Source organism: Pecten maximus, chromosome 18, assembly GCF_902652985.1.
Source record: "Pecten maximus chromosome 18, xPecMax1.1, whole genome shotgun sequence".
NCBI lineage: Eukaryota > Metazoa > Mollusca > Bivalvia > Pectinida > Pectinidae > Pecten > Pecten maximus.
In genome coordinates, this window is record NC_047032.1 from 3581646 (window position 1) to 3609635 (window position 27990).

The 27990-nt window shown below is 38.9% G+C and overlaps 1 protein-coding gene across 2 annotated transcripts; it reads left to right on the forward strand.

The window, feature by feature from the left end:
- Positions 1–4402: 4402 nt before the first annotated feature.
- Positions 4403–27936, forward strand: LOC117316417 (calmodulin-A-like). Of its 2 annotated transcripts, none has more exons than XM_033870979.1 (6): positions 4403–4849; positions 9636–9677; positions 18508–18538; positions 22194–22337; positions 24085–24339; positions 27211–27936. In XM_033870979.1, the coding sequence occupies exons 1-6, from the start codon at positions 4838–4840 to the stop codon at positions 27240–27242; spliced, it is 516 nt and encodes a 171-aa protein (XP_033726870.1). In that variant the 5' UTR covers positions 4403–4837; the 3' UTR covers positions 27243–27936. The 2 variants fall into 2 exon arrangements, with proteins under 2 accessions (XP_033726870.1, XP_033726871.1); XM_033870980.1 differs by having other exon boundaries at positions 4404–4849; positions 9639–9677.
- The last annotated feature ends 54 nt before the right edge of the window (positions 27937–27990 follow it).

Below are 27990 nucleotides of genomic sequence, written 5' to 3' on the forward strand. Positions count from 1 at the left end.
CTTATATGAATAAATATTTTAGATAATTAATGCCAGGAAAGTTTACTTTTGAATGATTTGTGTAGGAATAACCCAAACATTCGCCATTTTGGGTAGACTGAATTTCCCTATGTATATAAAAAGATTTATACAAAAGTACATATTAAAATGGCTGGTTAAAACGCCATTAACTTCCGGCGTAAACAATGTGGTCAACTCGGCCCGAGACACTACATTCCTCCCAACTTTATAATGAAAGTCCTTGATGGTCGGAGGCCTCGTAATGGTAATATAAAGATCTTCCGAGTCCTGATCAAATTCCTATATAAATTGACTCTGCACACTAAAAGCGTTGCGATGAAGTCACTCTGGGTACTACTGTTGTTTGGTTCCTACAAAATGGAGGAATAAGTAGGGATAACATCCCTTTTGACAGTAAAATCCTGGGTTAAGGTTTGGATTGTCTCTAAAAAGACACACAACCCTGTAAAATACATGGGTGTAATCCTGACCTTGATGGCAATGATATGATAAAACACCATCTGAGTTTACCAACTTTTCTATTCCACCAGTAGTACTTAGCTTCTCCTTGTCCATGTTCTGATCCATCCAGTAGATATTTCCGGATAAACTGGAGGTCTGCATCTTTTCCTAATCTGGAGCTGGTTGTCTAGAAGCTCTATATCGAAACTTGATCCATCCGTGTGATCTGTCATCTTTAAGTCCACTGTCATGTCTACCACAATCAGGATGTGGATAGTCAAGGAAAACCGAAGTAGCCCTGTTTACCTGATGACTTCCCGGAGTTTGACTTACAGAAGGGGTTGGGTCGAACTGGCATCTTTTTAAAAGATAAACTTACAAAATATCTCCATAACTTGTAAATATCACCATAACTTACAAATATCACCATAACTTACAAACTATCTTCATAACTTACAAATATCACCATAACTTACAAATATCACCATAACTTACAAATATCACCATAACTTACAAATATCTTCATAACTTACCAAATATCATCATAACTTACACAAATATCTCCATAACTTACAAATATCATAACGTACAAAATCCATAACTTGAATTCCTAACTTACAAGATTTGTCAAACTTAACAAATTCTCCATACCTTGCAATATCTTTAAGTAACTTACAAATTCCACTTCCAAATCATATTCAATATCACATAACTACAAATATCACCATACTTACAGATATCCATAACTTACAAATATCACCATAACTTACAAATAGCTCCATAACTTACAAATATCTTCATAACTTACAAATATCACCATAACTTACAAATATCTTCATAACTTACCAAATATCATCATAACTTACAAACTATCTTCATAACTTACAAATATCACCATAACTTACAAATATCACCATAACTTACAAATATCACCATAACTTACAAATATCTTCATAACTTACAAAATACCTCCATAACTTACAAATATCTTCATAACTTACCAAATATCATCATAACTTACAAATATCTCCATAATTTACAAATATCACCATAACTTGTAAATATCACCATAACTTACAAATATCACTATAACTTACAAAATATCTTCATAACTTACAAAATATCACCATAACTTACAAATATCACCATAACTTACAAATATCACCATAACTTGTAAATATCACCATAACTTACAAATATCACCATAACTTACAAATATCACCATAACTTACAAATATCTTCATAACTTACAAATATCACCATAACTTGCAAATATCACCATAACTTACAAATATCACCATAACTTACAAATATCACCATAACTTACAAAATATCTCCATAACTTGTAAATATCACCATAACTTACAAATATCACCATAACTTACAAATATCACCATAACTTACAAATATCACCATAACTTACAAATATCACCATAACTTACAAAATATCTCCATAACTTGTAAATATCACCATAACTTACAAATATCACCATAACTTACCGAATATCTTGATAACTACATATACAAACATCTTTATTTTTTATTAAATACCTCAAATGAAAAGAAGGAAAATCAAAAGACTGTGTTTGTTTTCGTTAATTGATTTTTTTTCTTAACCCAAGACTTTTCAAATAAGCAAGATTAACAAGGTACGTGAACGTAATCCGTGGGTACCTGTCCAATTTACCTGTATTATATACCTTTGTTAATTGCGGTCCGTACCTGTCGGGTCAGGTAAGATGACAGCCACTAATTCAAGTAAGAGTCACATAAATAAACAACATAATCCATTTATTTATGTTTACAACAGATTGTCGCCTATGTCACGTCAGGTCCCGACTAGTCACGTGATCAGATTAGTGTAAGGTAAATCGTGAATTAGTGAGGTGTCAAATCAGTTACCAACGTGTCAACAACAGATCGTGTATACAGTCACTAATCTTCGTGGTCCAACACATTTTTAATAACCCTTTTGAATGTAAAATTGATAACATGTTTTACGGACAAGGCAGTTTGTTTCAATTCAATTCGGTTTATTTCCGACTGTAGCACAACATATAGGAATTGCATGATACATAAACGTACATTACAATTCATTTAGACAAGATGGCGGAGAACACAACCGATATAATATCAATGTAAATCCTACCATCACACGCATCAGGCGCGGATCCAGGATTTTCGAAAGGGGGCGCGAACACCTGACAAATGCTGGCTAATTAACCCATTTCGGTTAAAGAGTAGAGATATTACATTTCTCAGATCAGTCTTGCTTCAAGTTCAAGTTCAAGTTCAATTTATTCCAAGGACCTATCGGCCCATAAGTGAAAATAACAACATGGAAATGCATAGGTATACAATCAAACAGTTACATGGTCGGAGAGTGTTCAACATGATATTGTAAGCTTATACATCTCATTAGTTTAACAAAATAATATTTAACTATTAACCTTTTCTGCCCTTTTTCTAAAAGCTAAATGGATAAATTTACCAGTTTTATTTAGTTCTTTAACATTATTCACACTTAATAATTTGACTAATTTGAAAACACTTGGCTTTCTGTAATAATAATGTTTAATATATTGTTGACGAAGATCAGAGTAAAATGGACATTGTAGTAAAAAATGATACTCGTCTTCAATTTCCTCTAAATTACAACAATCGCATAATCTGTTAGCCCTAGGAACATTATGTTTTCTGCCATACTCTATATTTAAATTATGTGACGAAAGTCTTAATTTATAGCTAGACACTTTTTATAAATACTATCAATGGGCTTACTTAGATAAAATTGTAAACAAAAATTATCGACTAAATGTTTATATACTACACTTGCTTGATACGAGAGACTGACAGCTCCATTTCTCAGAAGGAGTAAGCTACAATATTTTATGTAAAATCAACTACTGAATGGTGACTGAAATGTGCCATTTTGTTGTTTTGTTGTTTTTTGTTGTTTTTTTGTTTTGCCTGTTTTTGTTTCTTTTTTGCCCAATATAACAATAATTTTGGCAGCGACAGAACGAAATGGTACAGCATGAACCGCGGATTAAAGAAATAAATGCTCGGATATATTTCCAGCCCGCTAATTATAAATATCGTTGGTTTTTATTTCGCATTCTAGGATCGTTATTTAGAGATGAAATAACGAAATGACACTCATCATCCATGATATAGCATCATCTCTTTTGAGCAAGTGATATAGATATTGCTCATTTAAGAACGTAGATTTGGTTTAGTGGTGTAAGCTGCAGGTAATTCTGGCTAGCCAAAATGTAGGTACCGTAGATCGTGAGATTCGAGAACCAGTGAGGGCAGGGGTCGTAAGTCAATATTTCAGGAACGTAACTTTAGTTGTACGTCAACATTTCAGACAATGTAACTTTAGTTGTACGTCAACATTTCAGACAATATAACACTAGTTGTAAGTCAACATTTCGGTAGACAACATAACTTAGTTTACGTCAACATTTCAGACGACATAACTTAAGTTACGTCAACATATCAGACGACATAACTTTAGCTGTACTAAAAAATGCAGGCAATATAACTTTAGTTGTACGTCAATATTTCAGGCAATATCACATTAGCCGTCGTCAACATTCGAATCATGGCTCAACGAAAATCCCATATATTTTATGTAGGTTCGTTGAATTGTTTAATAGTTTTACAATTCTGCGTCACCGTTTTTACTTTTTTATCGCTAACAAATCTTCCTTTCATTTTCATCTAAAATTCTTGTAAACCAATATAACTATTAGACCTCACTTATTTTAAGCCATGGCTAGTGGTACCCGTTATACAGCCGTTATAAAAACTTGTCGAAGTGTGATTAAGCATTCTGTTTAAAGGCACAGAGTGAGTGTACTTTGTAATGTCAATAGACCGATCGAAGAGTCTTATACTGAAGGGGACCTTTAAAATCGACCGAGTCCGAACAGACATCAATTGTACGTCCCGGGGTCAATATGAAATCTCCCCGGACAATTAAAGTGACCATTGTTACTCGCACCTGTGTGTTTTGACCAGTATTTGGAGGCCGTTAGGTACTGTACGTAGTAACAGGCCTAGCTTTGAAGCGTCCGGACTATTGGAAAGGCTTGTCGGATTAGTATAAATGTGTGATAACTCTGATAAAACAAAGGGCGCGATTAAACAAGAACATCCGGAAACGTTCTGTCAGCTTGGATCGTCCACACTCTGTTGTGGGATATTCGGACGGATCGGAGACACATATTCTGTCGGATTTTCTCTCTGATAGAGGATTCTTTCAGATATTCTGACGCGTCGTAGAATCTCTCCCGGATATTCTGATAGATTGGAGATTCTCCCGGATATTCTGACGGTTGGATAAGGGGAAATACCACGGACGAAAATGAGTGAACAGGTGAGTTCATTTGTACATGAAAATTAAATAAAACGAACCCGTTGTCCAAATATCTACCAAATGGCTGACACTACATTTGAAAATCAATTATAAATCTATTGACGAATGTTCTGAAGGCTCCAAGCAGGCAATCAACCGTGGTGTGATCTGAATCCCACGTATCAATAGGAACGTGGGAGATTTCTTATTAATAACGACATGATTGGGGTTATGGAGTTTCCTGGATACATTCCCAGGGGGGTGGGGCGTGTAAATATCCCCGGGGTCTGTCTATAATCGGTATTCCTTGTGTTATATATCCCGGGGTCTATACCAGTATTGTGTTATATATCCCCGGGGTATATACCAGTATTACTTGTATTATATATCCCCCGGGGTCTATACCAGTATTGTGTTATATATCCCCCGGGTCTATACAGGTTGTGTTATAACCGGGGTATACCACGGATGTTTATATACCCCGGGGTATACCAGGTATGTTCATTATATCCCGGTCTATACAGTATTGTTATATATCCACCGGGTCTATCCAGAATTCTACCCGGTGTACCAGTATTTGATTCGTTATATATCCGGTGGCTAGTACCAGTATGTGAATCCCCGGGGTTGTACTGAATCCAGTATCATAACTGTGCTATATATCCGGTCTATACCAGTATACTTTGTTATAATCCGGGGTCTATCAGATTGTCTGTAATATCCCCGGGGTCTATACCAGTATTGTGTTATGTATCCCCGGGGTCTATACCAGTATTGTGTTATATATCCCCGGGGTCTATACCAGTATTGTGTTATATATCCCCCGGGGGATATACCAGTATTGTGTTATATATCCCCGGGGTCTATACCAGTATTGTGTTATATATCCCCCGGGGTCTATACCAGTATTGTGTTATATATCCCCGGGGTCTATACCAGTATTGTGTTATATATCCCCGGGGTCTATACCAGTATTACTTGTGTTATATATCCCCGGGGTCTGTACCAGTATTGTGTTATATATCCCCCGGGGTCTGTACCAGTATTACTTGTGTTATATATCTCCCGGGGTCTATACCAGTATTGTGTTATATATCCCCCGGGGTCTGTACCAGTATTACTTGTGTTATATATCCCCCGGGGTCTATACCAGTATTGTGTTATATATCCCCCGGGGTCTATACCAGTATTGTGTTATATATCGCCCGGGTCTATACCAGTATTACTTGTGTTATATATCCCGCGGGGTCTATACCAGTATTGTGTTATATATCCCCCGTGTCTATACCAGTATTACTTGTGTTATATATCCCCCGGGGTCTATACCAGTATTGTGTTATATATCCCCCGGGGTCTATACCAGTATTGTGTTATTTATCCCCGGGGGATATACCAGTATTGTGTTATATATCCCCGGGGTCTATACCAGTATTGTGTTATATATCCCCGGGGGATATACCAGTATTGTGTTATATATCCCCGGGGGATATACCAGTATTGTGTTATATATCCCCGGGGTCTATACCAGTATTGTGTTATATATCCCCCGGGGTCTATACCAGTATTGTGTTATATATCCCCCGGGGTCTATACCAGTATTGTGTTATATATCCCCCGGGGGATATACCAGTATTGTGTTATATATCCCCGGGGGATATACCAGTATTGTGTTATATATCCCCGGGGGATATACCAGTATTGTGTTATATATCCCCCGGGGTCTATACCAGTATTGTGTTATATATCCCCCGGGGTCTATACCAGTATTGTGTTATATATCCCCGGGGTCTATACCAGTATTGTGTTATATATCCCCGGAGTCTATACCAGTATTGTGTTATATATCCCCCGGGTCTATACCAGTATTGTGTTATATATCCCCCGGGGTCTATACCAGTATTGTGTTATATATCCCCCGGGTCTATACCAGTATTACTTGTGTTATATATCCCCGGGGTCTGTACCAGTATTGTGTTATATATCCCCCGGGGTCTATACCAGTATTACTTGTGTTATATATCTCCCGGGGTCTATACCAGTATTGTGTTATATATCCCCCGGGGTCTGTACCAGTATTACTTGTGTTATATATCCCCCGGGGTCTATACCAGTATTGTGTTATATATCCCCCGGGGTCTATACCAGTATTGTGTTATATATCGCCCGGGTCTATACCAGTATTACTTGTGTTATATATCCCCCGGGGTCTATACCAGTATTGTGTTATATATCCCCCGTGTCTATACCACTATTACTTGTGTTATATATCCCCCGGGGTCTATACCAGTATTGTGTTATATATCCCCCGGGGTCTATACCAGTATTGTGTTATATATCCCCGGGGTCTATGCCAGTATTGTGTTATATATCCCCGGGGTCTATACCAGTATTGTGTTATATATCCCCCGGGGTCTATACCAGTATTGTGTTATATATCCCCGGGGGATATACCAGTATTGTGTTATATATACCCCGGGGTCTATACCAGTATTGTGTTATATATCCCCCGGGTCTATACCAGTATTACTTGTGTTATATATCCCCCGGGGTCTATACCAGTATTACTTGTGTTATTTATCCCCGGGGTCTATACCAGTATTGTGTTATATATCCCCCCGGGGTCTATACCAGTATTGTGTTATATATCCCCGGGGGTATCTTCCTGGTCGAGTTTGACATCCCTGGGGTCGGCAATCCTGACAACCCTTTAATTCAGTTAGTAGAACATTTATCCACCCACTCGTTCCTGACATTTCCCCCGGTGTTTTACGACGCCTATTGACAGTCCACTCTATGGTATCTACGGTATCGTACACACAGAATAAAAGAAAAAAAACAACTTTCCGTCCATTGAGACCATTCTCAGCGACATACCTGTACCTTGGGTCATTTGCTGGGTCGTTCCTCTAGCCCGATGGAGTTACTGACTTTGTTTATAATTGTTAAAATAAGTATATTGACGGACGGGGCGAGTCTCTGTCAATGTCATATTATTCTGGCTGGAGACTCTGAAAACCAATTTTTAGACAATCATACCAGTTTATTTTCGGCATTTCATTCAAGGCCACACTTAAAACTATCTCGGTTTGCTGTAACCCGACGAGGGGGTCTTACATAAGGGTAGGTAGGTAAGGCTGAACTTTTTTTATTCACTTCTGAAAACAGATTTTCCACCTTTAATAGGAAAACAAACCAGAATATGGTAATCATTATATATTTTGTGTTCTTAAACAAAAGAAATACACACCAACCTTATTTGGGTTTGGGAAACGTATTTTCAAATCTGGAAAACAATTTCCGGACATGAATATCCGGTATGTTTTTTTCACAATAATTTTGTTTTAAAGAGGCTTGCCCGCAGAGAGATCAGAAAAATTGGTTAATAGAAAAAGATTTTTTACACATGACAGATTGTTGGAATTGTTGAGTTTTTCATTTTATTTTCCTTATAAAACGCTGAAAAGTGATATCAAAACCTCATTTTGTAAATATTATTTATTTAATCGCAACCCGCAATAAGTCCTCGCTATAAAGTGGAGTCTAATTTGATTGACACATCAAAGAAACAAGCACGTGCACAGTGCCGCACAGTGATAACTTCAAAGGCAGCGGCGATTTGCAAAGAAGATTTGCCGTTATATTCCATACATTTCCCTCTCAGGTTGAGTTTTAAAACGTCTTTTAAATACATATTCTGTAATTGTTTTCAAGAAATAAAGTCGGAAAGCCTCTAATTTTGTCACATAGAAACGTGTACTGAAGTTTATTTAGTGATCGGAGATGTGCCGTTTACCGGTCCGTCTGCGGGTAAGCCTCTTTAAGCAGGCGCATTTTTTCTTGGTCGGGAGGGTTACGCTAAACCAACTGTATTTTGGTCCAATAAAGCTTGATGGTATTCCTGCAATTTCTGCCTGGAGTTTGTATTATCTTAAATAAGTCTTTGGTCAAAAACAATTGTTTGTGTGTAGAGGCACTACCGACGATGCTATTGTCAGGTTTAGATATGCAACATTTACCTGAACAAATGTTCGGGCAAATAAATCATGACTTGAATTAAGAAAGAACAAAGTGATTTCCTGTCATAATCCTCAGATACACCTTACTCCCTCGAAGGAATATATTAACAAAAAAGGACAGCGGAAGTATTAAATATTTTCAGAAACTAATATAGCGGGGACCAGGTAAGTGTGACGTCACGGTCCGTCTCCTACAAAACAATGACTTTTTATAATAATATGTCGTAACATAAACTCACATAAAGTTTTCATATTGTATACTTTTAGATGTGGAAACTTTAGTCCCTATCTCTCATTACCTTAATATGCTTACATTGTACTTTGAGGTTAATATTTTGTGATATCAACTTGAATGTTTCTATTCTAGAACCACCGAGTTCAAATTGCGTTTATGACGCCATAATGTCCAAATATAAAATCCCTGATACTAAGACAAAATGCTATTTCACGCGTTTTTAAGTTTATACGTGTAGAAATTGAGGAAAACCTTGTTCACAGGTATAACGAACACATGTGTAAAGAAAACAGGTGTAAAAAACACATGTGTAAGTAAGACAGGTATGAAGAACACGGGTGTATTTATTTATTCATTTATTTTTTTTTTATATTTATTTATGTATTCATTGATTAATTAATTGTTTTACTGATATATTTATTTATTTATTTATATATTTACTGATTTACTGATTTATTTATTTATTATTTATTTATTTTATTTATATATTTATTGATGTTTTCATTAAGTTATTTATTTATTTAGTGATGTATTTATTCATTTATTTATCTCCAAGCAGGAACAGATCAAAGTGACAGCCAGTCCAGCGAAGCCGAAGGTATGTACATAACAAACTTATACAGATACTGGTATCAAATTATTTTTCGTTTATTTATTTCTTATTAATAAACATTTCTTAAAATCATTAAAAGTACACTGATATTCTTAATCTTCTACATATACGATTAGGATCTTCGGTCAAATTAATAAAACACTGAGTTACTGTAATACACTGATTACACTGAGTTACTGTAATACACTGATTACACTGAGTTACTGTAATACACTAATTACACTGAGTTACTGTAATACACTGAGTTACTGTAATACACTGATTACACTGAGTTGCTGTAATACACTGATTACACTGAGTTACTGTAATACACTGATTACACTGAGTTACTGTAATACACTGAGTTACTGTAATACACTGATTACACTGAGTTACTGTAATACACTGATTACACTGAGTTACTGTAATACACTGATTACACTGAGTTACTGTAATACACTGATTACACTGAGTTACTGTAATACACTGATGACACTGAGTTACTGTAATACACTGATTACACTGAGTTACTGTAACACACTGAGTTACTGTAATACACTGAGTTACTGTAATACACTGATGACACTGAGTTACTATAATACACTGATTACACTGAGTTACTGTAATACACTGAGTTACTGTAATACACTGATTACACTGAGTTACTGTAATACACTGATTACACTGAGTTACTGTAATACACTGATGACACTGAGTTACTGTAATACACTGATTACACTGAGTTACTGTAATACACTGATTACACTGAGTTACTGTAATACACTGATTACACTGAGTTACTGTAATACACTGATGACACTGAGTTACTGTAATACACTGAGTTACTGTAATACACTGATTACACTGAGTTACTGTAATACACTGAGTTACTGTAATACACTGATTACACTGAGTTACTGTAATACACTGATTACACTGAGTTACTGTAATACACTGAGTTACTGTAATACACTGAGTTACTGTAATACACTGATTACACTGAGTTACTGTAATACACTGAGTTACTGTAATACACTGATTACACTGAGTTACTGTAATACACTGATTACACTGAGTTACTGTAATACACTGATTACACTGAGTCACTGTAATACACTGATTACACTGAGTTACTGTAATACACTGATTACACTGAGTTACTGTAATACACTGATTACACTGAGTCACTGGTAAATACACTGAGTTACTGTAATACACTGATTACACTGAGTTACTGTAATACACTGATTACACTGAGTTACTGTAATACACTGATTACACTGATCACTGTAATACACTTGATTACACTGAGTCACTGTAATACACTGATTACACTGAGTTACTGTAATACACTGATTACACTGAGTTACTGTAATACACTGATTACACGTAGTTACTGTATACACTGATTACACTGAGTAACTGTAAATACACTGATTACACTGAGTTACTGTAATACACTGAATTACACTGAGTAACTGATACACTGATTACACTTGAAGTGACTGTAATACACTGATTACACTGAGTAACTGTACTACACTGATTACACTAGGTACTGTAATACATGATTACCTGAGTTACTGTAATACACTGATTAACACTGAGTTACTGTAATACACTGATTACACTGAGTTACTGTAATACACTGATTACACTGAGTTACTGTAATACACTGATTACACTGAGTTACTGTAATACACTGATTACACTGAGTTACTGTAATACAGTGATTACACTGAGTTACTGTAATACACTGAGTTACTGTAATACACTGATTACACTGAGTTACTGTAATACACTGATTACACTGAGTTACTGCAATACACTGAGTTACTGTAATACACTGATTATTTACTGTTAATGGAAAATAATTATTTACTGTCAATCAATCAGAATTAATTATCTTCTGTCATTATATCACAATTAATTATTTACTGTCAATCTATCACAATTAATTATTTACTATCAATCAAGATACATGTATTAACTGTTAACCCGTTATAATTATTGAAGTGCTGATGAGTCCAGATCTGTATAATGGTACTGTGTCATGATGTCTCCATTATAGTCAGACTCCAGTCCGTCAAGGAAAAACTTCCTCGACTTACTGATGTCCAATTCCTTAACTGGGTAGTCTAGAAAAAAATAATTACCGTGTGGAATGTTGTTATTGTGGTAGCGGCCGCGGGGTACGATTCCGACGACGACATCGGTTAGATTTATTGTTGATAAGGATTTAGGAGAGGTCAAGGAAAGTCGTGTATCCTTTGTACGGGGGCAAACCTATAGTGTCAACAGTGTAGGAAAACATTGCATGGGGTCAAATGTCAGATTGTCGTGTGGGGTCAAATGTCAGATTGTCGTAGGTTTGATATGTACATTAGTGTTACTGGGTATTCAAGTATTGTGACGAGTTTTAAACGCATTGGATTGAAGACACAACAACAAATCTCTTTAATCTTGAATATTATGCGAGAGGTAGGTTTAATTCATGACTGATGGGTATTCATGTTGAAGAACTATGACGAGATCTAAACGAATTGGATTGAAGACACAAAAACAATTTTTTAAATTTTAAATATTGCTCGAAGAATGAGATTTTTGCGTGTTGAAAACCGTTAGGTATAATAATAATAAGATATCAATAACCGTCATTATCTCCTTAATATGCCAGTTTCACAATCGGTGCTGGGCATAAAAACAGCCGCTGCATCAAAGTCAAAACGAGGCTGGAGTTTTAAGACTTACTTCCTGCTTCTGTCACAGTATCGAAAACGAGACTCCTGGGTCATTATGACGATTGTCGTTTATCAAACATAAACAAATTTTGAGGAAGAAATTGTGAGAGTGATAATAAAAAAAATGTGATGTATTTCTTAATTGTCTAATTCATCTTTAGAAATGATTCCCTGAACTGTACATAAAGAATTGTATATTTATCATAGGGATTTCTTAGACTCGGACTTTAAAATGCATCATTTAAGGATTGAATCTAGATTTGGTCGATTTCATGGGGTCATGAATTGAGTTGCTCTTGAGACCAATTCAACATGAACTGCTCTTTATGAGTTGCTCTTGAGACCAATTCAACATGAACTGCAAAGAGCAGTTCATGTTGAATTGGTCTCAAGAGCAACTCAATTCATGACCCCATGAAATCGACTAAATCAAGATTCAATCCTTATATTTTAATTGTTTTTTTTTTTTTTCGAATAAAAAAGTTGGTTTAGATATTAATGTCTCGAAGCTTGTGCAAGTCCTAATGCGGAAAAGCCCGAGGAGTTCCGGATTGTGCATGTCTAGTCGGTTGAGTAAAATAGTCCGCAATTTTAGGATTAAAAACAGCATTATTTTGTCAAAATATAAGTATCTAGCATATCTGGTCTTTCATAAAATACAAGAATACATTATGAATTTGATAATGTTAATAATTATTCCATGTTTATAACAACAATGTAGAAAACTAAAATCGTTCCGCGGAAGGATTTCAACCATGTATTCATACGCACTGATCAGTGTTAATCTGGTCAAATTCATGAGCAAATGAAACAGATTAAGTTTGGTAGTTTCATTGCGTTTTATGATCATTCTACAGTGTAATAGGTCAATACTCTATTTCAAATAAAAAAAACACAGTACTGTAACAGGAGAGGCAAAATGTAACCAACGGATCGGGATTCGAACCCGAGACCTCCGAACTCTATTTGCGCTCTCTAACAATTCACGCTATGTTACCACCTGTCTCCAACCCAGTCCAGTTCCAGTACATTATACTCGTACTATATGAATATGAGATAACAATTTTACATTAAATCAATGCGCATGTCTGACGACATTATCTCGGTTTTCTTGACAAAAATCTATTTACAACCCTAGACCGGAAGTGACTAACCGAGGATATTCTGATCGACGGATGTTACTGTCGCACGCTCAATACAACACTAGTAGAGAGTTTGCTTTGAGGGTTGACAATGACGTTGCATTATATAAATATTTACATTCGGACGGCAAAGTAACGATTTAAAGTAACTAGAGAGATTTGTTATCTACGGGAGCTGACACTTAATGTAAATATATTTCATTTACGCGTAACACCGCCATTCAATGTTTGAATGATCCGATCGATACGCGAAACATTAATGTTTATGTCCAAAAACAAACAAAATTTCTCTTTTGTCAAACAATAAAAAATGTCTGTGGCAGCACAAGGTAGCATTTATTTCCGAAAAAATATGTCTCGTAAACGTCAGGAGATATCACATAAACGTCAGGAGATGTCACATAAACGTCAGGAGATATCATATAAACGTCAGGAGATATCATATAAACGTCAGGAGATATCACGTTAACGTCAGAAGATGTCACATAAACGTCAGGAGATATCACATAAACGTCAGGAGATATCACGTTAACGTCAGAAGATGTCACATAAACGTCAGGAGATATCACATAAACGTCAGGAGATATCACATAAACGTCAGGAGATATCATACAAACGTCAGGAGATATCACGTTAAGGTCAGGATATATCACGTTAACGTCAGGAGATATCACGTTAAGGTCAGGATATATCACGTTAACGTCAGGAAATATCACATAAACGTCAGGGGATATCACATAAACGTCAGGAGATATCACATGAACGTCAGGAGATATCACATTAACGTCAGGAGATATCACATAAACGTCAGGGGATATCACAGAAATGTCAGGAGATATCACATAAACGTCAGGAGATATCATGTTAACTTCAAGATATATCACGGAAATGTCAGGAGATATCACGTTAACGTCATGAGATATCACATAAACGTCAGGAGATATCACATTAACGTCATGAGATATCACGTTAACGTCATGAGATATCACGGAAATGTCAGGAGGTATCACGGAAATGTCAGGAGGTATCACGGAAATGTCAGGAGATTAACACGTTTATCGTTAAATATGTATGTTTTCTAAGTAGTTACATCATGTAATTGTATACATTTGTCAACCATTATACATTTTATCAACGTACAATTCATCACAAAGTAATAATTGAATAATCGATATATATCTTAAAGAGGAATATCTTATTTAGAATTGATACGAGTTAAATGATACCTGCCCGGCTGTGTTGATGACGTGTCATATTGATTCACAAACAAACACTTAAAATGCCATTTATTCCTTATCTCAAGTTTATGGCAGTTAAGATTCAATTGTCAACACCATTTCCATGCCATGTATAGATTTCTATGTTTGTCAAGTACCTTCACTACTCGTACTTGGAAGTATTGACACAACGCGGAACCAATTGTAGTGGTCGTAGGTACGACAATCGCCAGACATGCCTGTATTGAACTAATTAGAATATTCAAGTTTTGGTTTGTTACCGTGATACACAACCATTTGACAATCATATTGTATCCAGCCTAACATTACGGTAAAACTCCCGATCTTCACGGATGGTTTGATATTGGTCGACTAGATTCTGGTACTCTTTTGATTTAAACATATTTTTATTTGTAAATGAACTTTACAAAGGGATTGGGCACAAGTTATACAACTTATATAAAGCCCTTTCCCGATATAGTTATACATAAACATTACAACAAGATGGCATATTTACATATTTACATATTGAAATTGAGAGAGAGAGAGAGAGAGAGAGAGAGAGAGAGAGAGAGAGAGAGAGTTACATATCTATATATATCCATCCAAGCAATTTAGATAAGAGCTAATCTTCACCGATGCCGACAACAGAAGTATACACAAAGCGCTTTCCGAAGCATGCTGCTGGTACTAATGTCCATCACTTCCCATGCCAATGTTTCTTTCTCCTTTCACTCCTTACTTCCTTGAATATCCGTTTCTCTTTTGTTGTCGGCAACGGAAAAGAATAAGTATAATCAATTGATACTATATGTATACACACACACACTTGTGTATACATACACAAAAACATAACATACCATATGTAAATATATACATAAAATATAAATTTAAAATGGGTGTAGGAGAGAAATCATAATCTATTTGAGTTAGCGATGTATATCTGAGTGACTTGACAAATTCTTAAATTTTCATCATGCGATAAATCATTTCTTCCGTGTAAAAGTAACTGCAAATCTAGTGGAATATAGTCATTCAGATCACGAAACAATGATATTCTCTGGTTCACATAATCATTACAAGCAAAGAAAAAGTGATATGCATCTTCAATTGGATGTCCACATTGGCAGTGACGGTAATTAATCAAATTTACTCTATATAGGTCATTGTTAAGTGTGCTGGATTTGTTTCTTAGTCTAGCATGCAATATATTTAATTTTCTATCACCGAAAGAATAATAATTTGGAACCACAGAACTGTTTGTGAGAGATTTTTTAAAGGATGGATAAGACACGCTATTTCTGATTTCAAGATCAAGTTGGTTCCACTGTCGAATGGAGGATGGAAAGAAAGAGGAGTTAGTTAATTGTAAACGGAAGTTTGGAAGAGAAAAGTTGTGTGAATCGCGCAGATTGTATTGAGAGTTTTCTGAAACAGGAGCAGGTAATAGTGACGATAAGTACTTTTTAATCTTACTCTGATTTCCCCCCGCATTAAAATGTTATCACGCGGTGCTCTGATTTCTTCCCGTATTAAAATATTATCACGGCTCTCTTATTTCCTCCCACATTAAAATATTAACATGGATCTCTGATTGCCTCCAGCATTAAATATTGGCAAGGCCCTCTTATTTCCTCCCGCATTAAAATATTATCACGGATCTCTGATTTCCTCCCGCATTAAAATATTATCATGGATCTCTGATTTCCTCCCGCATTAAAATATTATCACGGCTTTCTTATTTTCTCCCGCATTAAAATATTATCACGGATCTCTGATTTCCTCCCGCATTAAAATATTATCACGGCTCTCTTATTTCCTCACGCATTAGAATATTATCACGGATCCCTGATTGCCTCCCGCATTAGAATATTATCACAGTGCTTTGATTTCCTCCCGCATTAAAATATTATCACGGCTCTCTTATTTCCTCCCGCATTAGAATATTATCACGGATCCCTGATTGCCTCCCGCATTAGAATATTATCACAGTGCTTTGATTTCCTCCCGCACTAAAATATTATCACGGCCCTCTTATTCCCTCCCGCATCACAGTTAATAGTATCCTGGTACTCAGAATTATTTCAGCATTAAAATATTTTCACGGCTCTCAGGTTTCCTCCCGCATTTAAATGTTTTCTCTGTTTTCAATAGGTGTCCTTTTTATTCTGTGTATTCGTATCCTCTGGCTGTGTGACACACTGTATGTAAGATTTGTCTGTGGTAGTATTAATGGCTTAAACTTAAAATCACGGAGATCTGATAATACTAATTATGACTAAATGATATATGAGTCACGAGGCTAAAATTCGACATTTTCTCGTTTAAAGAGACTATAATGTGTAAAATCGCCGGAAGAAAAAATATATAAACTGTGATATTTTCCAAGAGTTTGTTACAAAACTAACACTTTCTATTATTGCTATAATTAAAATTGACTGCGATAACTCTTGATTGATATCTAAAAAATAAAAGTGAAAACAGATAGGTCTTGATCTAATTCATGTATTATCGATCGTAACCCAATCGGAAAACCACTCGGGCCTTTCCGTCAGATCTTCGGGAAAAACAAACAAAATAACAAGAAATATCTTTAAAAAGCATAGTTTTAATGCTGGTGGTTATAATGAAGAAACTGCCGGTGAAATAAATTAACGAACTAATGCGTTTCAGCACAGATAACACCATTATATCAGCTTGAATAATTTTTGGTGAAAATAAGACTGCGATTGAATTAGGAATATAATTTTAATAATGTGTCATTTGAAAAGATAACCACTTATTCAGTTTGCATTCAATCTTAACTTTGTTTTGTCTTTAACTGCATATCTGCATTTCGCATTGACCGCTACATTGACCAATCACATACTTCACCTTGACTAGTAACGCCACCTGTCGCGTCATATCCGGGGACAAAAGAATATTATACGGTTATGCCGAAAAGGGGGTTTTCTATTCGAAGGAAGTAAATGATCTCGTTACGAGACAAACCATATGACCGATTTGACTTTCTTCGTCATAAATTGAGCATGATGATGTTTACAAGCAACAGTCGAAGTGAATAAGGTTTTGACACCGAAATTTTTTTTTTTTTTTTTTTTTTAATAAACAAAACAACAAACAAACAAACAAAAACAAACACAGCAAAGTTTACGGTATATGTTCTTGTAAGGTTTTATTGCATATTTATAGGTCGAACATTCCCTTTCGTGAGGGCGAAATCTAAGGTTATTGTCGCTTTAAACATGTCATCTGCATCAAGTTATACCGAAATGCCAATTTTCATTCCAACAATTGCCAGATCGATCGATTCCTTACTTCGTGCGCGTCCTTGACCGTTCCGTATTACTGCTAAATGTTTGTTTGTGGCAGAGTCCTTTGTTCAAATTACAATAGAGGGAGGCAATTAACCGCACGTTATATATCTACCAAGTATGCCTATTGATTTAAATTGGCCTATGACGTCATTCATGACGTGGTTCACACATGTTGTGCGCAACTTTTCAACGAGTTTCATACTAAGAAATCATTTCGTTCTATTTTTGTACTTGGCATAGTTCCGTCTTTACTGATTCTGTATGTAAACCTTAATTAAAATAATTAATTGGTTTTTTTTCTCAATATAAACCATATAAAATGCTTTGTAGTATTGGCACGATGGTACAAATTGTATATTTTGTTTTTGTTGACGATGTGCGATATCACATCAATTCAAATATACGTTATTATATTACAGGGGAAGAAAAAGGAAAGAAACCTTGACGCCGGTAAGATATTCTACTGAAACATTTCTACTATATTTTCTTTTCCATTAAAAGCCGTGTTTCTACCAGTGTTATAGAGATATATCACAGGCGTCTGGTTGGTATTTATAGAAAACAAGAAGTATCTTTAAAAAAAGATAACCGGCATAGTTTTAATGCTGGTGGTTATAATGTAAAACTGCTGGTGAAATAAATTAACGAACTAAATTATATCAGTTTGAATCATATTTGGTGATAATAAGAATACATTTGAATCAGGAATATAATTTTATTAATGTGTCATTTGAAAAAAATACATCTACTTATTCAGCTTGCATTCAATCTTAACTTTGTTTCGTTTTTAGCTCACCTGGTCCGAAGGACCAAGGTGAGCTTATGCCATACCGTGGCGTCCGTCGTCCGTCCGTCCGTCGTCTGTCGTCCGTCCGTCCGTCAACAATTGACTTCTTCTTCATAACCACTGATCAGAATTTGACCAAATTTGGTCAGAAGCATCCCTATGGGTAGGGAACTCAAAATTGTACAAATGATGGGGCTGACCCCCCAGGGGCCTGAGGGGCGGGGCCAAAAGGGGTCAATTTGGCTACATTGATATAAACGACTTCTTCTCTGAAACCGAGCATAAGATATTGCTCCTATTTGTCTGGAAGTATCACTATGGGGTGGGGATTCAAAATTGTACAAATGGTGGTGCTGACCCCCAGGGGCCTGAGGGGCGGGGCCAAAAGGGGTCAATTTGGCTATATTGATATAAACGACTTCTTCTCTGAAACCGAGCAAAGGATATTGCTCCTATTTGTCTGGAAGCATCACTATGGAGTGGGGACTCAAAATTGTACAAATGGTGGTGCTGACCCCCTAGGGGCCTGAGGGGCGAGGAAAAAATGGGTCAATATAGCTATATTGATATTAACGACTTCTTCTCTTGAACAGAGCAATGGATATCACTCATATTTGCCTGGTAGCATCACTTTGGGGTGGGGATTCAAAATTGTACAAATGATGGGGCTGACCCCCAGGGGCCGGAAGGGCGGGGGCCAAATGTGGTCATTTGGGCTATATTTATAAAAACAACTTCTTCTCTGAAACCGAACAAACGATATTGCTCATATTTGCCTGGTAGCAACACTATGGGGTGGGGATTCAAAATTGTACAAATGATGGGGCTGACCCCCAGGGGCCAGAAGGGCGGGGCCAAATGTGGTCATTTGGGCTATATTTATAAAAACAACTTCTTCTCTGAAACCGAACAAACGATATTGCTCATATTTGCCTGGTAGCAACACTATGGGGTGGGGATTCAAAATTGTACAAATGGTGTGGTTGACCCCCGGGGGGCCTGAGGGGCGGGGCCAAGAGGGGTCAATTTGGCTAAATTGATATGAACAACTTCTCATCTGAAACTAAGCAATATATATTGCTCAATTTTGACTGTGAGAATCCCTTTGGGGTAGGGTTTCAAAATTGTACAAATGGTTGGGTCTACCTCCCTGGGGGCTGTGGGGCGGGACCAAAAGGGGTCAATTCGGCTAAATTGATATAAACAACTTCTTCTCTGAAACTAAGCAATGGATATCACTCATATTTGCCTGGTAGCAACCCCCTAGAGTAGGGATTCAAAATTTTACAAATGACAGGACTGACCCCCAAGGGGCCTGAAGGGCGGCGTCAAAAGGGGTCAATTTGGCTGTATTGATATAAGCGACTTCTTCTCTGAAACTAAGCAAAGGATATTGCTCCTATTTGCCTGGAAGCAATCACTATGGGGTGGGGATTCAAAGTTGTACAAATGGTGGTTCTGACCCCCTAGGGGCCTGAGAGGCGAGGCAAAATGGGTCAATATAGCTATATTGATATTAACGACTTCTCTGAAACTAAGCAATGGATATCACTCATATTTGCCTGGTAGCAACCCCCTAGGGTAGGGATTCAAAATTGTACAAATGACAGGGCTGACCCCAGGGGACCTAAGAGGCGGGGCCAAAAGGGGTTATTTTGGCAAAATTGATATAAACAACTTTTTCTCTGAAAATAAGCAATGGATATCTTTAATATGTGACTGGTAGCATTCACTTTGGTTAAGGATTCAAAATTGTACAAATGATGGGGCCGACCCCCTGGAGGCTGAGGGGCTGGGTCAAAAGGGGTCAATTTGGCTAAATTGATATGAACAACTTCTCTGAAACAGCTCATATTTGACTATTAGCATCCTATTGAGGTAGGGATTCAAAATTGTATAAAGGAAGGAGCTGACCCCCAGGGGGCAGAGGGCAGGGTCAAAATGGGCCAATTGGTCTAAACAAGATCTTCTCTGAAACTAAGCAATGGATATCACTTGTGTGGTAGCATCCCTATGGGGTCGCGCCAAAAGTCAATTTCATTTCATGGATTAATGTACCTTTTGGCATTTTTAGTATTAAAATAAAACCAATGTACATGTACCCATATAAAATGCTTATGATATATATTGACATAGCAATACCAGCGACAAATATGCTTAAGCATCATTCTTGTTTCATATCTCATGAAACCAGGTGAGCGATACAGGCCCTCTGGGCCTCTTGTTTACTGCATATCTGCATTTTGCATTTACCGCTAAATTGACCAATCACATACTTCATCTTGACCAGTAACGCCGCGTCATATCCGGGGCGAAAAGAATATTTTACGGCTATGCCGAAAAAATATTAGCCCCCACGCTACTTTATGAACAAAGTCATGCTATCGGAACTAGGCTAGCTATTTTGGTCCATTTCCCTATCTTAAATCTAAATCATTGTCCGACGACAAAAGGTGCATAGATGTTTAAGGATTCTAAACCGAGGTCCGTTACTAGAGTTTAATTGCGTGCATCCGATATTTTAGTTGGATTAAACTGAAATTCGAAGTGAATCAAAGCTGACACCCCGCTTTAGACTTTTAAAGTGTTACAACTTGTTGATGTAGTAGATTGTAGGAGTCGGGACTAATACATGTGGGGCCACGGTGGCCGAGTGGTTAAGGTGTCTTGACACTTTATCACTAGCCCTCCACCTCTGGGTTGCGAGTTCGAAACCTACGTGGGGCAGTTGCCAGGTACTGGCCGTAGGCCGGTGGTTTTTCTCCGGGTACTCCGGCTTTCCTCCACCTCCAAAACCTGGCACATCCTTAAATGACCCTGGCTGTTAATAGGACGTTAAACAAAAACAAACAAACAAGGCTAATACGTTTTTCTTTGCTAGCCGGACACAGACGTCTGTGGATACGTTAACTAGTCTATGACTTTTAACAGTAGGGATATGGTTAAAATATATTTGCAGTGTCTCAAGTCAAATGACGACATACATCAGAAAATTAGTTTAAGATGATAACAAAAAATTAGACTTTTGTCATATTACGTCATTCTTATATCCTGTTTCAGTTTTCTCTCAGAAATTTACGTCATTTCTATAACCTGTTTCATTTTTCTCTCAGAAAAAAAAGAACTTAACGTCTTTTCTATATCCTGTTTCTTTTTTTCTCTCAGAAATAAAGAAACATAACGTCATTTCTATATCCTGTTTCATTATTCTCTGAGAAATAAAGGAACTTTACGTCCTTTCTATATCCTGTTTCATTATTCTCTGAGAAATAAAGGAACTTTTCGTCATTTCTATATCCTGTTTCATTATTCTCACAGAAATAAAGGAACTATTCAATGCCTTTGACGAGGACAAGAGTAATTCGATCTCGCTTGGCGAGCTGAGGAAAGCGATGAACTTCATGGGTCTTTCTCCAACCAAGAAGGAAGTCCAGGCAGCTATGAAGAATCTCGATAGGAACGGTAAGAGCGATTGACCACGTGGTTGACCACGTGATCAGTAACGTGACCAAAATGTTTGACCAATCACGAGATACCCTGTAACTACATATGTAGTTACAAGTTGTTATATTTGCGTGACTCTAACCTTCATGACTCCGCCTATAACTAGGTTTTGTCTCACCGACTATAGTCAGTGTTCTGTCGGCGTTATTAAGTTTCTGGTTTACCGCCTACATGACTCCGCCTATTACTAGGTTTTGTCTCACCGACTATAGTCAGTGTTCTGTCGGCGTTATTAAGTTTCTGGTTTACCGCCTACATGACTCCGCCTATTACTAGGTTTCGTTTCACCGACTATAGTCAGTGTTCTGTCGGCGTTATTAAGTTTCTGGTTTACCGTCTACATGACTCCGCCTATTACTAGGTTTCGTTTCACTGACTATAGTCAGTGTTCTCTTGGCCTTAGTTAGTTTCTGGTTTACCGCCTACATGACTCCGCCTATTACTAGGTTTCGTTTCACCGACTATAGTCAGTGTTCTGTCGGCGTTATTAAGTTTCTGGTTTACCGCCTACATGACTCCGCCTATTACTAGGTTTCGTCTCACCGACTATAGTCAGTGTTCTCTTGGCGTTAGCTAGTTACTGGTTTACCGCCTACATGACTCCGCCTATTACTAGGTTTCGTCTCACCGACTATAGTCAGTGTTCTCTTGGCGTTAGCTAGTTACTGGTTTACCGCCTACATGACTTCGCCTATTACTAGGTTTCGTCTCACCGACAAAGTCAGTGTTCTGTCGGCGTTATTAAGTTTCTGGTTTACCGCCTACATGACTCCGCCTATTACTAGGTTTCGTTTCACTGACTATAGTCAGTGTTCTGTAGGCGTTATTAAGTTTCTGATTTATCGCCTACATGACTCCGCCTATTACTAGGTTTCGTCTCACCGACTATAGTCAGTGTTCTCTTGGCGTTAGCTAGTTACTGGTTTACCGCCTACATGACTCCGCCTATTACTAGGTTTCGTCTCACCGACAAAGTCAGTGTTCTGTCGGCGTTATTAAGTTTCTGGTTTACCGCCTACATGACTCCGCCTATTACTAGGTTTCGTTTCACTGACTATAGTCAGTGTTCTGTAGGCGTTATTAAGTTTCTGATTTACCGCCTACATGACTCCGCCTATTACTAGGTTTCGTCTCACCGACTATAGTCAGTGTTCTCTTGGCGTTAGCTAGTTACTGGTTTACCGCCTACATGACTCCGCCTATTACTAGGTTTCGTCTCACCGACTATAGTCAGTGTTCTCTTGGCGTTAGCTAGTTACTGGTTTACCGCCTACATGACTTCGCCTATTACTAGGTTTCGTCTCACCGACAAAGTCAGTGTTCTGTCGGCGTTATTAAGTTTCTGGTTTACCGCCTACATGACTCCGCCTATTACTAGGTTTCCACTTCAGCAGGGATGTATGTATTCTGTCTCAACACTCCTTCTTCCCAGACTCCATTGACGGGGTAGTTATGTATATTATTACAGTATTTATCAAATCAGATAGTTTCCTGTCAATTAGCGGAAATATCGCAAACAATTCCGGTTGATAAATCTCGAAATACAGTAACCTGTACAATCAGCCTCGTCCTTGACATTGAGACAAAGATGTTCTTAAATCAAGCGATGCTGCACAGATCCATATCAAACAAATGTATTGTAAGATTGATTAAAATGATTCGAATATTCATAAATTTAAAAAGGAAACAATTATTTGACTTCCAGGTAATGGAAAAATTGAGCTTAAAGAATTCCGAACATTTATCAAGAGTGAAATGGAAAAGAACCCGGGATGTTTGGACACAGAGTCGTCAATAAGGTCTGCCTTCAAGGTATTCGATAGAGACGGAAACGGGTATATTGATGGGAAGGAGCTAAAATACGCCATGAAGCGACTTGGTGAAAGCATGACTGATGACGAAATAACGGAAATGTTGCACGAGGCAGATGTTGACGGCGACGGAAGGATTAATTACGAGGGTAAGTCCTCGTGTGTCCTCGTGTGTCCATGTGTCTCCTTGTTAGGGTGTTAACACGGGGGGTGAGTGAGAGGGTATGTCACCGTGTCACCTTGTAAGGGTGTTAACACGGGGGTGAGTGAGAGGGTATGTCCCCGTGTGTCCTTGTTAGGGTGTTAACACGGGGGGTGAGTGAGAGGGTATGTCACCGTGTCACCTTGTAAGGGTGTTAACACGGGGGTGAGTGAGAGTGTATGTCACCGTGTCACCTTGTTAGGGTGTTAACACGGGGGTGAGTGAGAGGGTATGTCCCCGTGTCTCCTTGTAAGGGTGTGAACACGTGGGGTGAGTGAGAGGGTATGTCACCGTGTCTCCTTGTTAGGGTGTTAACACGGGGGTGAGTGAGAGGGTATGTCCCCCGTGTGTCCTTGTTAGGGTGTTAACACGTGGGGTGAGTGAGAGGGTATGTCCCCGTGTGTCCTTGTTAGGGTGTGAACAGGTGGGGTGAGTGAGAGGGTATGTCCCCGTGTGTCCTTGTTAGGGTGTTAACACGGGGGTGAGTGAGAGGGTATGTCCCCGTGTGTCCTTGTTAGGGTGTTAACACGGGGGTGAGTGAGAGGGTATGTCCCCGTGTCACCTTGTTAGGGTGTTAACACGTGGGGTGAGTGAGAGGGTGTGTCCCCGTGTCTCCTTGTAAGGGTGTTAACACGGGGGGTGAGTGAGAGGGTATGTCACCGTGTCACCTTGTTAGGGTGTTAACACGGGGGTGAGTGAGAGGGTATGTCCCCGTGTGTCCTTGTTAGGGTGTTAACACGGGGGTGAGTGAGAGGGTATGTCCCCGTGTGTCCTTGTTAGGGTGTTAACACGGGGGTGAGTGAGAGGGTATGTCCCCGTGTGTCCTTGTTAGGGTGTTAACACGGGGGTGAGTGAGAGGGTATGTCACCGTGTCACCTTGTAAGGGTGTTAACACGGGGGTGAGTGAGAGGGTATGTCCCCGTGTGTACTTGTTAGGGTGTTAACACGGGGGTGAGTGAGAGGGTATGTCCTCGTGTGTCCTTGTTAGGGTGTTAACACGGGGGTGAGTGAGAGGGTATGTCACCGTGTCACCTTGTTAGGGTGTTAACAGGTGGGGTGAGTGAGAGGGTATGTCCCCGTGTCTCCTTGTAAGGGTGTGAACACGAGGGGTGAGTGAGAGGGTATGTCACCGTGTCTCCTTGTTAGGGTGTTAACACGGGGGTGAGTGAGAGGGTATGTCCCCCGTGTGTCCTTGTTAGGGTGTTAACACGTGGGGTGAGTGAGAGGGTATGTCCCCGTGTGTCCTTGTTAGGGTGTGAACAGGTGGGGTGAGTGAGAGGGTATGTCCCCGTGTGTCCTTGTTAGGGTGTTAACACGGGGGTGAGTGAGAGGGTATGTCCTCGTGTGTCCTTGTTAGGGTGTTAACACGGGGGTGAGTGAGAGGGTATGTCCCCGTGTCACCTTGTTAGGGTGTTAACACGTGGGGTGAGTGAGAGGGTGTGTCCCCGTGTCTCCTTGTAAGGGTGTTAACACGGGGGGTGAGTGAGAGGGTATGTCACCGTGTCACCTTGTTAGTGTGTTAACACGGGGGTGAGTGAGAGGGTATGTCCCCGTGTGTCCTTGTTAGGGTGTTAACACGGGGGTGAGTGAGAGGGTATGTCCCCGTGTGTCCTTGTTAGGGTGTTAACACGGGGGTGAGTGAGAGGGTATGTCCCCGTGTGTCCTTGTTAGGGTGTTAACACGGGGGTGAGTGAGAGGGTATGTCACCGTGTCACCTTGTTAGGGTGTTAACACGGGGGTGAGTGAGAGGGTATGTCCCCGTGTGTACTTGTTAGGGTGTTAACACGGGGGTGAGTGAGAGGGTATGTCCTCGTGTGTCCTTGTTAGGGTGTTAACACGGGGGTGAGTGAGAGGGTATGTCACCGTGTCACCTTGTTAGGGTGTTAACAGGTGGGGTGAGTGAGAGGGTATGTCCCCGTGTGTCCTTGTTAGGGTGTTAACACGGGGGTGAGTGAGAGAGTATGTCCTCGTGTGTCCTTGTTAGGGTGTTAACACGGGGGTGAGTGAGAGGGTATGTCCCCGTGTGTCCTTGTTAGGGTGTTAACACGGGGGTGAGTGAGAGGGTATGTCCTCGTGTGTCCTTGTTAGGGTGTTAACACGTGGGGTGAGTGAGAGGGTATGTCCCCGTGTGTCCTTGTTAGGGTGTTAACAGGTGGGGTGAGTGAGAGGGTATGTCCCCCGTGTCTTCTTGCTAGGGTGTTAACACGTGGGGTGAGTGAGAGGGTATGTCCCCGTGTGTCCGTGTTAGGGTGTTAACACGGGGGTGAGTGAGAGGGTATGTCCCCCGTGTCTCCTTGTTAGGGTGTTAACACGGGGGTGAGTGAGAGTGTATGTCCTCGTGTGTCCTTGTTAGGGTGTTAACACGGGGGGTGAGTGAGAGGGTATGTCCCCCGTGTGTCCTTGTTAGGGTGTTAACACGGGGGTGAGTGAGAGGTTATGTCCCCCTGTCTCCTTGTTAGGGTGTTAACACGGGGGTGAGTGAGAGGGTATGTCACCATGTCTCCTTGCTAGGGTGTTAACACGGGGGTGAGTGAGAGGGTATGTCCCCGTGTTTCCTTGTTAGGGTGTTAACACGGGGGTGGGTGAGAGGGTATGTCCCCGTGTCTCCTTGTTAGGGTGTGAACACGTGGGGTGAGTGAGAGGTTATGTCCCTGTGTCTCCTTGTTAGGGTGTGAACACGTGGGGTGAGTGAGAGGGTATGTCCCCGTGTCTCCTTGTTAGGGTGTGAACACGTGGGGTGAGTGAGAGAACTGTGACGCTTAATCTCTGTCACGAATCAGTCCTCATCGTTGGTAACATTTATATTTTTTTTTTCCAGAATTTGTTCGGATATGGAGTGAATCGTTATAAAGGAAGACGAATGAGGTTTTATACCATTTACCAGACTCTTTGATCTACATTAGTGATACCAGTGGAGCAACCATGGTATGACGTCACTGCCAGACTGGTATGACGTCACTGTCAGACTGTCGCTAAAATTATTTCATATTTGATGACCTCCCTTTATACGGTAGCTTTACTAGATATCATTCTCTTCGGCGAGACCAAGTCGGATTACCTACCCCTGATCGCGGTGTTGTTGGTGATGTTGTTCATAGCCTTGTTATATTTTTGCCAATGGCTGCAGGTATGACGTAATGAAATTATAACGTAATATCGAGGTTAAATAAGAAGGATGACGTTAGTACAACAGGACGTTATATCGAGGTAATCCTGTATATCAAGTGGCAATATGTAAATTTCCGGAGTATTGCAAAACATTTAGCCCATTGTAAATTTTCAGACCATTGTACATTGTAGGGCCATTATTAACTTTCAGGCCATTATAGATTTTCGGCCTATTATAAACTTTCAGGCCATTGTAAACTTTTGGGCCATTTTTAACTATTTGTCTATTATAAACTGTCGAGTCATTTTATAAATGTTCATGCCATTGTCAACTTTCAGGCCGTTATTAACGCTCGGGGCATTGTGAACTTCCGAGCAATTATAAACGCATTTTAAACTATCGGACCATTGGAAAAACTTTCGAGCTATTATACACTTTAAGGCCAATATTAACTTTCAGGCCATTATAAATTTTCAAGTCATTGTAAAA